General features: G+C 46.2%; 1 protein-coding gene across 1 annotated transcript; it reads right to left on the minus strand.

The window, feature by feature from the left end:
- Positions 1-723: 723 nt before the first annotated feature.
- Positions 724-13,550, minus strand: ELP6 (elongator acetyltransferase complex subunit 6). The gene is made up of 7 exons (XM_083580036.1): positions 13,386-13,550; positions 10,349-10,427; positions 9,413-9,483; positions 6,658-6,791; positions 5,057-5,252; positions 3,599-3,745; positions 724-1,931 (listed from the first exon to the last, which is right to left on the minus strand). The coding sequence occupies exons 1-7, from the start codon at positions 13,437-13,439 to the stop codon at positions 1,803-1,805; spliced, it is 810 nt and encodes a 269-aa protein (XP_083436162.1). The 5' UTR covers positions 13,440-13,550; the 3' UTR covers positions 724-1,802.
- Between the last annotated feature and the right edge of the window lie 1,596 nt (positions 13,551-15,146).

The raw sequence follows: 15,146 nt of genomic DNA on the forward strand, positions 1-15,146 counted from the left end.
ATATTAAAAAAAAGGAAGGGATACCAAGGGTCATCTATTCCAACCCGCTGCAATACAATGCCTCTTGCTTGGATGGAGTGTGACTCTTACCTCTTATTCTCTTATTCTCTCTCTTTCTCTGTACCTCTGGCAGCTGGCTTTACACAGCTGGAATGGAGCCTCCTTTGCAAAGGCAACAGTCACACCCATTCCACTTTGCCTCTGATGCCGCTCACCTCTGGATTATGGTCCCCAGAAAATGGCTCAGCTTTCAAATGGTCCCCTGCTCCTGCTTCAGCAGAACCACTGCCCACTTATCAGTATTTTTTAATCAGTGGGGGGGCCTGTCTTCCATCGCTGCCTGGCTCTTCAGCTTCACTCTCTGGCTCCCAGGACCCAGAAGACAGGCACAGTAAGGAGATCTGAGACTGCCCTATTTGCTCCACTTGGCAGAGATCTTTAACTTAACGCTCCTCGCCGAAGGAAACACAGCAATCTGCCACCAGTGACTGATAGTCGGGGCAGGGATGTCTCCCCCTTCCTGTCTTTTGAGATGGATTCTTGGAGAAAAGGTCACTGCTGACTGGAGAGAGTTATTAAGCCCTGTCCCTATAAATGGGGAAATTAAGGAGATTAGAGCTGTTAGGACAGCAGTGGACAGCAGCATCCCAACATTGCAACATTGCAAATCCAAACTAAATAGGAGAGAATAGGTTTGGCTCAAACAAGCATGAAACCTGCAACTGGTCTTGAATTGCGTGTTTATTCAGCTGTCAAAAACCCCGCTGGTTTAAGGCCAGAGTTAAAGCTGTCTCACAATTCCGCTGGGTTAAGGTGGAGGCCTTAACAGACACACCCCCGCAATCAGAAACGGTGATGGGCAATGTCAGAGATTCCCCATGCTTTCAGGCCCAAATCCAGACGAGGAGAATGGAGTGCCTGGGATGAGCAGAGGTGTCCCTTGCTGTGCTGGTCCTCTTTCTTAAGCCAGGGATTGGGAACCGCCAGTCTGGGGGCCACACTGGGCCCCTGCAAGGCTCCTAATATGGCTTGCAAGGCTGTTTTCCCAAACTTCTGTTTCCCCTGACTTCTGATGCAACGTCAAGTACAGGTCAGGTTACAGTGACTTGGTCGCATGACCAAGTTACCCATGGGAAAATTGATGGTGATCCTTGCAGAAAGTCACTTTGAGCTCCCTGCCTTAAATACAAGGGGTACTCTGGTGCCCCTTTAATCAGACTGTGTGGCTTGGCTCACTTCCCTGAGTTATCTCATCTGCACACAAGTCATTTCCTGCCTTCCGTCCGTGGTATACTTGAAGGCTGGGTTGTGTTGGTATCTTGGGCGACCTGACAGACTGCGAAGATGGGAACAGCACCTGTACACAACTGAACACGGAGCGTTTTCAGTCGCCTTGGCCTCCTGACCTGCTTTGCTATCTTTTGACACCCGCTCGAGAGCCGGCGAACCTACTGAAACCACCTGGCACAACACCAAGGCTGGCTGGAGCACCAGGTTTTTTTAGTGACAGGCCCCAAACTACCGCAGAGCTGGTTTCAGTCGTTTCCTTGTTTTCGACATTGTCCGCAGAACAGCTCAGAACAAATTTAAGATCAGACAGAGGACTGCAGTGGTGGTGGGAAGCCAGTGCCCTGTTCTTCCCCGGATCAAACCCCAACAGAACACCACAGTGACTGAAATGTCACTGCAAAAGCCACCTCTGCATGGGAGAATCCTTCTGTCCCTCTCTCGATGCCTTGAGATCTTCCTGAGGACAGAGCCACTCCTTCTCCATCGCCCCTGAACCAAGCTTCCCCCAACCCTCACAGCACAGCCGCCGACATCCCGCGAGCAAAAAACACGACATTCCTGTCCTGGATCTTGTACTGGTAAATGCGCAGGAGGTCCCGCTCCGCTTTCCTCTCCCATGAACTCCGCTGGATGATCGATAACTGGAGCAACGAAAGAGAAAATGGGGGGGGGGGAGGAGAGAGCACTTATTTATTGCTTTTATATATATTAAAAAATGTGTTCTGCTAGATTACTAAACTTACAGGTGAAACTCAAAAAATTAGAATATCATGGAAAAGTTCATTTATTTCAGTAATTCAACATAAAAGGTGAAACTGATATAAGAGATAGACTCATGACATGCAAAGCGAGATATGTCAAGCCTTTATCTGTTAACACTGCGATGATCATGGCGTACAGCTAATGAAAACCCAATCTACCCACTCTGGAAGAATGGCAGATGAAAGTGATAAACTATATGGAATTGGCAGAAATGACTGGCAGAATCCGAGACCAGGGAGAAGAGTCGGTGGAAGAAGATTGGAAGAAATTTAAAGATTATCTACAGAAACATTGTAAAATTAATGAATGTTAAAATGATGTCGGAATGAAATGAAGCGGTTTTAGCAACAATGTTAAAAAGGAATATGTAAAAAAAAGGATTGTTAATAGATGAAAATATAAAGTTATAATATGTTAAGATAAAGAATTAAGATAAAAACAAAGAGGGAAAGGATTTCCTGAATTAACCATTCGAAATGGAATACAAAAAAGGGAGGTGTGAGGCGGTCAGGGAAACAAGTAAATGAAAGGCAAGACATTGAAAGATGGATTTATTTTTAATTGTTTCTTTTTTTTATTCTGTATTTTGTATTTTTTGTTTTCTTTTTTCTATTTTCTTATCACTTTTGTAACTTCTTTTGAAATTTTAATAAAATATCATTTAAAAAAAAAAAAAGCAAATCAGTCTGCCATATCTCCCAGCCTCTGCAGACGCCGGACGGACATGGCAGGAGGAGATGGCTTGTCCGCACCCAAGCGAACATTATTTATATACAAAGCAGCCTAGGCCACTTTGGCCAGGACCTCCCATCGCTCCACCTGCCCAGATGAGGGCATAGGTGAGAAAAACCCAAATCGTAGAGACAGCTCCCCTTTCTAGGCTCAGAGCTAGGGCTGGGTGATGTATCGCTATATCGTCCAAAACCGATTTGAAGTTCATATCACGATTGGTTTCGTAAGTTTTGACCTGGCAATCTATCACGAATCATGATGTGTGTTTGTGTGCTCTGCAAAAACCAGACCAGGGTTATCTCATGGAACTTTGAAGTGTCAGGCATAGCTCTAATGGCTTTAGCCCAAACGTAGCAGAGTTTTCCTGCACAGCGAAGAAGCTAGTTGAGGTGGAAATGACTAGTCAGCTAGACTCAGAATAACTATTTACAGGATTTATTAAAAGGAAAAATAAAACCAGCAGAGTTTCTGCATACAAAACAAAGCAAAATAAATCCTTTCTCTCTCTCTCTCTCTCTCTTAACCATACACAGCACTCCTACTCCTAACACACCCCTAACACACCAAACTGTGCTAGCAATCCCTAGATAACAGAGTTGAGTGCTGGTCGTTAACCAATCAGAGTAAGTAGTTTCTAGGTCAAGCTGACCTTGGCTTTCTGCCAAGAGTAAATTGACACGGCCTTGAGTTAATTGTGTGAAGCCAGAATCTGTAAGTTTCCCATGAGAACCAATTAACAGAAACTGAACATATCTTGACGATGAAGGTGGTGTTTGCAGGCCTTTCATCTTCATATTTGCTTCAACACACTCACCTGACCATGAACATCCTTGCAGTAGCCAGTCGCCAGTCCTTCTGCCCATAGGATCCGATTGCTCTGATGACGGACAGCCTTCACAAGCAGCTCGTTCTCCTCATCCTCTGAGTCGGCGCTGCTGTGCAGCATCACAACCAAGTTCCCCTGAGAGCCAGAAAGCACCACAACAGTTTCAGCTCCAATTTTAGATCAGGAGGTGCCGATAAGACACCCGTCCCCAGTCTCGTAACTACGTTGTATCTGCACTGAGTTGAATTTTGAATTTTTGAAGCTAAGAGGCAGATTACTATTCTATTTATATATACCCCACATTTCCCCTCAGACCAGCACTCAAGGCAGCTACAGTGGTACCTCGGGTTAAGAACTTAATTCGTTCTGGAGGTCCGTTCTTAACCTGAAACTGTTCTTAACCTGAGGTACCACTTTAGCTAATGGGGCCTCCTGCAAATTAAAACAACAGAGGTAAAATTTTAAAAAGCTAAATATACGTCCTCTTTAGGCTCCAGAGAGGGTCTCCTCATGAGTCACAAGGACTCTCCAGCTCTCTCCCACCATTTCTGGGTTTGAATGAAATTATTTACAGTGGTACCTCAGTTTACAAACTTAGTCCGTTCCGGAAGTCCATTCTTAAACTGAAACCCTTCTTAAACGGAGGCACGTGTTCCCTAATGAGGCTTGCCGCCGCCAGTACCCTTCCACCGTTCAGATTCTGTTCTTAGACCGAGGTAAAGTTCTCAAAAAAAAAGAGAAAAAGGTAAAGGTAAAGGACCCCTGATAATTAAGTCCAGTCACAGACAACTCTGGGGTTGTGCGCTCATCTCACTCTATAGGCCAAGGGAGCCGGCGTTTGTCTGCAGACAGTTCTTCCGGGTCATGTGGCCAGCATGACTAAGCTGCTTCTGGTGCAAAGGAACACCAAAACCAGAGCAGCACATGAAAATGCCATTTACCTTCCCACCACAGCGGTACCTACTTATCTACTTGCACTGGTGTGCTTTCGAACTGCTAGGTTGGCAGGAGCAGGGACCGAGCGACAGAAGCTCATCCCATCACGGGGATTCGAACCGCCGACCTTCTGATTGGCAAGCCCAACAGGCTCAGTGGTTTAGACCACAGCGCCACCCGTGTCCCAAAAACTGGGACACCATTTCCGGTTTTGCAGAGTTCATAAACTGAATAGTTCGTCAACAGGACTGTCCTTAAACCGAGGTACCACTGTATTCACCTACTTCCTGGCGCCGCACATGTACGTGATTGCACACAAGGAGAACGTGCGAAAGGGCTTGGCGGTGCCTGTATTAAGCACTTTGGAAATAGTTTTTGAAAGCCAAAGAAAGGGCTGCAAAGGAACAGGATTTCCTTCCGAGCCCTGCCTATGCTGGAGTGACAACAGCCGCTCGTTTTAGGGCAGGCACCTGTCAAAAGGGAAAGCAACCTGCGAAGCAATCACAGTACCTTAAGTTGAGCGTTCACCGTGACTCTGCAGTAATGGATGAAGTCGAGAATGTCCGTCAACCTCACACCCAGGCCCAGCAAGATGCCAAGGTTGTCCACGAGCAGAACTGGGCATTTCCACGAGTCTCCGCCAGCGGCAGGGCTCAAGGCACTCCGGACAAACTCATAAAGGGCTTTCAGGTTTGAGCCGTCACCACTGCCAGGGACAGACGGAGGAGAGGAGAGGTCTAAGTCCCTGGAAGATCACATCCACAACATCCCACCGCAAGCAAGAGACATCACCTCCAAACACATACCTATGTAACAGGTGCCAGGAAACAACTTCTCCCCACTCAATGAAATATACTATCAAAGGCTTAGGCTGCAATCCGGGGTTTTTTCCTTTTCTTTGGCAACAATTATTTATTGGTTTTCACATATTACATTACAATACAAATGTACCAAAGCCAACACATTTCCTCCCCATCCCCCCATACATTTACATTTATATTTCCTCAATCCATCATATTATTCTTTTCTCCTTCCTCCCACTTCCCTCATCCGTCACTCGATTTCCTCCACATTATACAATTTTTTAGCAGACAAAGATACCTTGCTCAGCGAAGTTCTGCCTGACTCCTTCCCTTCCCCAGGGCTACAACTGTTTTGCACAAAGATACGGCAACTTGGGCTTTCAGAGGATCTCCTGGGCGTTGTGGCTTTCCCAGTCGCCAAGACCATGTTAAAAACTAGGCTCTGGGACATAGATCGCCAGGAACTAATCTCAGCTGCGGAAAAAAACATGCTCCCCTCTTTATTTTCGACTCTCTTGGGCGCAGGAATTTAATCTCAATTATTTACAATTTTTGTTTAATCCGCAAGAAAGAAGGGCTTTTTCACTGGCTAGGTTCAATTCTAATCCTTCTAACCTCCTTTGGGGTAGGTTTGCGGGTTTGGCAGAAGGAGATAGGATCTGCCCATGTGATGCCCACCTGGTGGAAACTCTAGCTCACATGGCCCTTAAATGCAAAATGTACGATGATCTCCGCCAATAGTTTCAAGACCATCTATGTATTCCAACATGGAAACCAGAGATGGAGGTCATGCACTTCTTATTACAAGAGAGAGACCAGGAGCTCACCAAGACAGTAGCTAAGTTCCTCTATCTGATTTTTTGTCGTCAAAGCATGCTACAGGATCCTGCCCTTGCTGGAAACCCACAGAGATGAGGCGGATTGCTCGCCTCTTCTGCCCTTTGGTGGGTGACTGTGCTGTTGGGGTGGTGACGAGATTGCACTGGCCCATCTATTCTGAATGTTCTTATGTGATGCCAATAAAGGTTACTTGACTTGGCATTATAAAATTTACAATAATCTTTGCATTCTACAGTCTTCTCAAATCATCTATATGTTCTTATTATCTTTCCTTACTAATTTTTCTTCCATCCAGTACTTCACATTTTAATCTAGGCATATTAGCGTATCTTTTTTTGAGCAATATTTTGCCATATATTCATCAGAACATTTCCACTCCTTTTTTTAAGGAGTTAGGCTGCAATCCTAACCCTACTTAAGTCAGACTTACTTCTGAGTAGATCTGGTTATGGCAGTGATGCAAGTTACCTGAGGAACTGGAAAGGGCTGGCTTCACCCGTCTGTTCTTGATGCTGCTGCCCAAACAATATGTCGTTTGACAATTTCAGCCCTTCCAAGAACACAAGCTGGCCTCGTTCTTTGGCTGCAGCCAAGCTGACTCCCTGGAAAGCAATATTTGCAGGTGGAGAAGTGCAAGCATTGCAATTTTGCAAACAGGTGCCAGGCACATTTGAACGTCTCTCCTGCAGGTTTTTGGCTAGGGCGGCCTGCCTGCCAAAACCAACAAGCAGGAACATTCATCATCTCCCGTTCCACGTGGAGGCTGGCCCAGGAGTCCCTCACAACCCAGTTTCAAGTCCTTTTCATTGTTTATCAATGCAGACAGCTATGGGAATCCTTGGGAGAGACAGCAGACGCACAATCGCCCTCGATTGTGAGAAACCTCTGCACCAGTTCCTGTGTGTTGAAGAGTCACCAGAAACAGGATGTTGGAGTAGACGGGCCCCCTCTGGCGTGATCCAGCTGCCAGGCTCTTTCTTATGTACTTAAATTTATTTGGTCATAAATTATACCAAAATGAAGGAAATGGTCCTTCCTGATAAGAAGCATCTTCATAGATGGTGCTTAGTTGGAGACAGGACTGAGCAACGCTCTAGCTGCTTCCCAAAGTTTGTGGTACCTGCCCTGGAGAGGGCAGGGGGATTACTTAAGGGTATGCTAAGAGGCAAGGGGGGATGTGGGTGGCACTGTGGGTTAAACCACAGAGCCTAGAACTTGCCGATCAGAAGATCGGTGGTTCGAATCCCCGCGACGGGGTGAGCTCCCGTTGCTCGGTCCCTGCTCCTGCCAACCTAGTGGTTCAAAAGCACGTCAAAGGACAAGTAGATAAATAGGTACCACTCCGGCGGGAAGGTAAACGGCCTTTCCGTGCGCTGCTCTGGTTCGCCAGAAGCGGCTTAGTCCTGCTGGCCACATGACCTGGAAGCTGTACGCCAGCTCCCTTGGCCAATAAAGCGAGATGAGCGCCGCAACCCCAGAGTCGGTCACGACTGGACCTAATGGTCAGGGGTCCGGTTACCTTTAAGAGGCAAGGGGGCAGTGGTGTGGGGCTGGAGGTGGTCTTCTCCAAGTGCATTGATCGCTTTTCTATGACTGACCAGCTTAAAGTCTCAAGCAAAACACCTTCCACACTCTGCATTTCAAGTTCCGCTGCATTTCAAGTTCGCTATTTCCTTAGGTTACATTTATTTGCAACGATTCTGAGTTGTCAGAAGATAGCCGATTATGGGTAACAGCTATTGATTTTCTCCTAAATCCTTAACCGTACATCTGTGGCAGGTGAAGGTTTGTGTGTGTTTGTTAAGCAGTTGTACAGAAATACATTGTGCTATAAAGTCCCTTATGTTTCCGTTGTCTTTGTCAGACAACGGAAACATAAGGGGCTTTATAGCACAAAACATCACCTTGCTGACAAAGGTCCGTATAGTTCAAGCTATGGTTTTCCCAGTAGTGATGTATGGAAGTGAGAGCTGGACCATAAAGAAGGCTGATCGCAGAAGAATTGATGCTTTTGAATTCTGGTGCTGGAGGAGACTCTTGAGAGTCCCATGGACTGCAAGAAGATCAAACCTCTCCATTCTGAAGGAAATCAGCCCTGAGTGCTCACTGGAAGGACAGATCCTGAAGCTGAGGCTCCAAGACTTTGGCCACCTCATGAGAAGAGAAGATTCCCTGGAAAAGACCCTGATGTTGGGAAAGATGGAGGGCACAAGGAGAAGGGGCCGACAGAGGATGAGATGGTAGGACACTGTTCTCGAAGCTACCAGCATGAGTTTGACGAAACTGCGGGAGGCAGTGGAAGACAGGAGTGCCTGGCGTGCTCTGGTCCATGGGGTCATGAAGAGTCGGACACGATTAAACAACTAAACAACAACAACATGTTTCCGTTAGTCAGAATGCATGAAAATGCTTTTCATGCAATCCTATTTGCTGAACTTAATTGTGTTGTTATCGTCCTTAGTGGGTTGTGTAAACTGCTATTTTATAGGGTAGGGGCCCCTGGGGATGAGTTTATGGAACCAAGGGGATAGCAGCCTGCAAAGGTTTGAGAGCCGCTGGATTAAGATTCTGATGATGAAGATGTTGAGAGAGTCAGAACTTACAGGGTTAAGAAGTTCTGAGTGACGCCTCACATTCTTAGAGGCGTGTTTAGAACACTGACTGAAGTGGGAGTGGTCAGTATCTCTGAGAGAGAGAGAGAGAGAGACACACGCAGTGTGAGTCTAGCCGCACACAAGATGAGTGCGCTGTCACCGGGAGAGTAACGATTTGTTGTTTTGTACGAGATTAAAGCTACTTGTAAGATAAGGAAGACACCGAGCGTCTGCCTGAGTTATTGCTGCACACAAGGCTGCTTGCTTCTGACGCTGTGTTAATCTCTGCTAACTGGAGCTGTTGCCCGGAGGGTTCAGCAGAGTCACGCCACGGAAGCGTGTGGACTCCATGGGGCAAGCGAAGCTGCCAGTAAAGGTCCCCAAAGAAGAAGCCTTGGTATTAATTTTAATTCTGTATATTGCTGGTAATCGTGAGCAGTAGAGCTGCTGTATTTCCCTTAACAGTTTCCCTTTTGGCCCCCCTCGGCCTGATCCAACAGCCAGGTAGATTACCCCTGGAGGCCTGTCTCTGGCTTCCCCCACCTTCCAAAGTGAGATCTGTTGCTGCCAGAAACAGAAAGGCAGGACTGGGATGTTTTAATTAATACAATAAAATCAGCCTGGCTTACCAGCTTTTGGGCCACTATGTTGTAGTGGCTGAAGGACTGCAGAAGGCCCACGAAACAGACTTTGCAGCCAGCTAGAAAGACAAAAAAGGACACAAGGTGTTTTGCTGTTATGATGCTCTCACCATCAAGGCGATTACAACACAAAAAACGGCAGGAAGCAAACTGTTGCTCTGAAAATGCCCTTTCCCATTGTCATTTTCGTCATCACCTTTCAAGGCTTTCCCATCCTGCTAAGAAATGACAAAACCAGATTCACTGCAGATTCATTGCATTCACTGACTTTACCTGCCCAAATGGACAGTGGAAGGAAGGCAAAGGACTCTCCTTCACTGGAGGTCTTGAAACAGATGTTGGATGGCCATCTGTCAGGGATTCTCTAGTTGTGGTTCCTACATTGCAGGGGGTTGGACTAGATGACCCTCGGGGGCCCTTCCAACTTGACAATTCTGTGATGATTCTATCTGAAGTTAGGTGGGTCCCAACTAGTGACACAGTCTTCTCAGATGCAGCACTGCGTTTGCTAGAAGGCTCTTCTCACACTAACTGTGCAGCTTTCTGGCAGAAGGAAAAGACTATATATATATATATATATATATATTCAGTCCTTCCAGCACAGAATATAAACAGGCTGACTGCAGAGATTTCATCCACTCTTCTGAATCCTCCAGGCCACTGCTCTGCTTTGTGTTTATTTTCATTTAATTTTTACATTCACAGGTCTATCTTGTTGACGGTTTTATTCCCCCATTTACATAAATAAATAAATGAATGAACACATTCCAGAATTCTCCCCCTCAAACAGGTGTACAGATCACATACACACATGCTACGGTTCTTCTAAAGACGTTTGCATCCCATTTTGCCAATGTTTGGTTTTATGTAAGAAATATGGGGTGGTTGTTTTTTTAAAATCACCAGATTGATGTTGCTGCATACCTTTCAAATAAAAGGAAAGGAAATGGTGAAGCAGGAAGCTGGCGTCTGTCTTGTCAGCACACAGCAAGGTCAGCTTGCCCTGGAAAACGAAAAAATAGGGAGAGTTAAAAATGAAACGATCACATGAGACAACAGTGTGATGCAGCAGCAAAAAAACCTAATGCAAGTCTAGACTGCATCAACAGAGGTCTAGTGTTCAGAACAAGGGAAGTAACAGTATCGCTCTATTCTGCCTTGGCTGGACACCACTTGGAGTCCTGTATCCAGTTCTGGGCTCCCCAGTTTCAAAAGAATATTGACACGCTAGAATATGTGCAGAGGACGACGATCAAGATGACCAAGGGTCTGGAAACCAAGCATTATGACCTCACTGGGTCACGTCGGAGATTAAATGAGGGTGGGGAGAGAACTACCTATACCACCTTGAGCTCCTTGGAGGGGAAAAAATATGGGTGTGTATATATGTAGATATATATACAGTGGTACTTCGGATTAAGTACTTAATTCGTTCTGGAGGCCCGTTCTTAACCTGAAACTGTTCTTAACCTGAAGCACCACTTTAGCTAATGGGGCCTCCTGCTGCTGCCACGCCACTGGAGCGCAATTTCTGTTCCCATCCTTATTATTTCTGTTCTCATCCTTATCATCCACTTATTATTTAGGGGAAGTGCGTGGAACAGGTCTCGGTGTTTCGATTTCTGGGAATGGAGTTGAGAGACGACCTAACCTGGGGAGAGAACAGCAAAGACCTGGTGAAGAGAGCACAGCAGAGGTTATATTTTCTGAGAATCCTCCGGAAAAACAATCTCTCAAAGGACCTGTTGATGGCATTTTAGCACTGTGCTGTGGAGAGTATATTAACTTATGGTCTGTGCGTGTGGTTTGGGAGCTGCACGGTCAGGGGAAAACCAATGCTGTCCAGGGTTGTAAAGACTGCAGAGAGAATAATTGGGTGCACTCTTCCCACCTTGGATCAAATCTACGCTTCCAGGTGCCGTAAGAAAGCGGCAGAGATAGTGCAGGATAGTGCGCACCCCGGAAATGATCTCTTTCAGCTTCTGCCTTCTGGAAGAAGGTCCAGGGTTATAAAGACCAGGACTAGCCGCCTGAGAAACAATATCTAGCCAAATGCAATTCTGGTTCTAAACGCAGCATAAGGGGTTTCTATAGTAGAGTGTATTTTAAAATGGGGTTTTAGAGTTTTTAGGGGTTTTTGAATGTTTTATGTAGTTTTATGTAGTTTTTATGTACTTTTGTGGTAGTTTTATGCAGTTTTTATGTAGTTTTATGTAGTTTTTTCAATTTCATTGTCCTGCATGGGACAGTGACAATAAAGATATATCTATCTATCTATTCTGAAGCAAAGTTCTTAACCCGAGGTACTATTTCTGGGTTAGAGTCTATAACCTGAAGCGTATGTAACCTGAAGCGTATGTAACCCGAGGTACCACTGTAGTTCTAACTACATCAATGTTTAATTGTTTTTAATGGTTATTTTTCTCTGTGTTTCTAGCTGTTTTTTATCCATAAGCCACCGTCCCTATCATGGGAAAAAGTCGAAGAACAAATAAATATATAATAATAATAGTAATAATAATGCTAATATCAATGCAGTATACTAATTTAACTAATATTAACAAGAATAAATAGAAATCAGGGATGAAAAACAATAATTTTATATATTGCGTGTCTTTGTTTCTAATTTGATCCTTTTACACAGTTTTGTATGTATTGTGGTATTTTCTGCATTGTGACTTGCCATTATTTTTCTTGATTATACTTTAGTAATTATTATAATTGTGAATTTCTGTTTAGTCATTATTTGCTGATATTCTGGGAGTTGGTTTTGTAGTGTACCATTATATCCAAAAGAATTACTGAATGTTACATTATTTGATACAAATCACCCATTTCAAAGTTATGTTTTTATTATGACTTGTTTGCATTTAATCTGATTTCTGTAAGGTGTGGTAACACTGCTGTCTTATTTTGCTGTTTCTTCCATTTTGTAATCCACCTTGTGTATAGAAAAGCGGGAGACACATTAGAAGCCAAAACACCTGGAAGTTTCCAGGGCTCCAGAAAGAGGCTTCACTAGGGGGTTACAGATAGGTAGCCGTGTTGGTCTGCCATAGTCAAAACAAAACAAAATTTTTCCTTCCAGTAGCACCTTAAAGACCAACTAAGTTAGTTCTTGGTATGAGCTTTCGTGTGCATGCACACTTCTTCAGATACACTGAAACAGAAGTTGCCAGATCCTTCTATATAGTGAGAAGGTGGGGAGGGGTATTACTCAGAAGGGTGGTGGGAATGGGTGATTGGCAGATAGCTGTGATGAGCCTGTTGACGACTCTTAACGATTGCAATAGGTCTTACAGGAAAAAGCAAGGGGTGAGAAGGTGAAAAATGGCTTTGTCATGTATAATGAGATAAGAATCCAATGTCTTTGTTCAGACCAGGTCTCTCCATGGTTTTAAGTTTGGTAATGAGTTGCAATTCAGCAGCTTCTCTTTCCAGTCTATTTCTGAAATTCCTTTGTAGTAATCCAGCTACTTTGAGATCTTGTATAGAATGTCCTGGGAGATTGAAGTGTTCTCCTACTGGTTTCTCTGTCTTGTGATTCTTGATGTCCGATTTATGTCCGTTTATACATCACAGCTATCTGCCAATCACCCATTCCCACCACCCTTCTGAGTAATACCCCTCCCCACCTTCTCACTATATAGAAGGATCTGGCAACTTCTGTTTCAGTGTATCTGAAGAAGTGTGCATGCACACGAAAGCTCATACCAAGAACTAACTTAGTTGGTCTTTAAGGTGCTACTGGAAGAAAAAAAAATTTTGTTTGTTTTCACTAGGGGGGAAAGGCCTGGAAGGCCAAGGGTGGGAAGGACTACGAATCCCAGCATGCTTCGCTCCCAAACCGCGCACGCGCGTTGCATCCTGGGAGCCCTAGCCCCCCCCCACACACACAACCCAACAGCCCTCCGCCCACCGCTCCACGGGGGCCGGAGACTTCCAGGCGGCGGCCCCTCACCTGCTCCGGCTTCTCGACGGAGGCTCCGAGCAGCTCGTTCAGCTCGGCGAACATCGCGTCGGTCTCTTTCTCTCGCAGTACGGCGTCCGCCGAGGGTCGAAAGAGGCGCCGCTGCTTCGCGCCCGCGAGGCCTGCAGGGCCGCCGCAGTGCGCATGCGCTCATCGGCCTCCGATCAGCTCTCGCGGCCGCCCTCTGCCGTCGACTTGTCAAGAGGCGCCATGCGCATGCGCCCCCTGGGTCTCGGCTCCGCTCTCGCTGCCGCCGCCTGCCGTCCGCTTGAAAGCGGCGCGGGCGGGCGCGAGGTCGCAGAATGGAGCGGGCGGGCAGGGAATTAAACCTCTCGCAACGCTGACAGCTGAATGCTGGGAGATAAAATAATATCATGGATAGAATCACAGCGTTGGAAGGGATCCCCAGGGGTCATCTAGCCCAACCCGCTGCAATGCCTGGATATTTGCAGATGGTCTTCCCTAGGAGCTGTTGGAAGGAGACGATAGATGCATGTTTTTTGCAGTACTGTATGGGGAAATACTGTAAGGGACGCGGGTGGCATTGTGGGTTAAACCACAGAGCCTAGGACTTGCCGATCAGAAGGTCAACAGTTCGAATCCCCATGACGGGGTGAGCTCCCGTTGCTCGGTCCCTGCTCCTGCCAACCTAGCAGTTCGAAAGCACGTCAAAGTGCAAGTAGATAAATAGGTACCGCTCCAGCGGGAAGGTAAACGGTGTTTCCGTGCGCTGCTCTGGTTCGCCAGAAGCGGCTTAGTCATTCTGGCCACATGATCCAGAAGCTGTACGCTGGCTCCCTTGGCCAATAAAGGGAGATGAGCGCCGCAACCCCAGAGTCGGACGCGACTGGACCTAATGGTCAGGGATCCCTTTACCTTTACCTGTGGGAAAATTTAGTGATGTATGGAAGTGAGAGCTGGACCATAAAGAAGGCTGATCGCTGAAGAAGTGATACTTTTGAATTATGGTGCTGGAGGAGACTCTTGAGAGTCCCATGGACTGCAAGAAGATCCAACCTCTCCATTCTGAAGGAAATCAGCCCTGAGTGCTCACTGGAAGGACAGATCCTGAAGCTGAGGCTCCAATACTTTGGCCACCTCAGGAGAAGAGAAGACTCCCTGGAAAAGACCCTGATGTTGGGAAAGATGGAGGGCACAAGGAGAAGGGGACGACAGAGGATGAGATGGTGGGACAGTGTTCTCAAAGCTACCAGCATGAGTTTGACCAAACTGCGGGAGGCAGCGGAAGACAGGAGGGCCTGGCATGCTCTGGTCCAGGGGGTCACGAAGAGTCGGACACGACTAAATGACTAAACAACAACAAATGGGGAAATTGCAGACATAAATTTGGCAAACGACAAAGAGGACTGGGAAGCCCAAAGGCTTCTGTTTCATTTGCTATGAAGACGAGCGGATCACCGGCTTTTCTGTATTTAGATCCCACCTCTTTCTCCAATGGTTTCTGCCCTTTCCTCATTTACACAATAACCCTGTGAGGTGGGTCATGCTGAGAGGGAGCAACTGGCCCTCAAGGTCACCCAGGGAGCTCCATGACCCAAGTTGGGCTTTGAACCCTGGTTTCTCCCAGGCCCTAGTCCAACACTCTAACCACTACACTACCACTGTCGCTGCAACTCCCAACATCCTCTGCCGATTCAGCCCCAATTGGGGCTGGGGAATGAAATAAAAATGAAATTAAAAAAAATTAAGGTCTTTTATATAAAAATTAAGGTCTTCTATATCTTAAAATAT

Source organism: Podarcis filfolensis, assembly GCF_964270895.1.
Source record: "Podarcis filfolensis genome assembly, chromosome: 12".
Classification (NCBI taxonomy): domain Eukaryota; kingdom Metazoa; phylum Chordata; class Lepidosauria; order Squamata; family Lacertidae; genus Podarcis; species Podarcis filfolensis.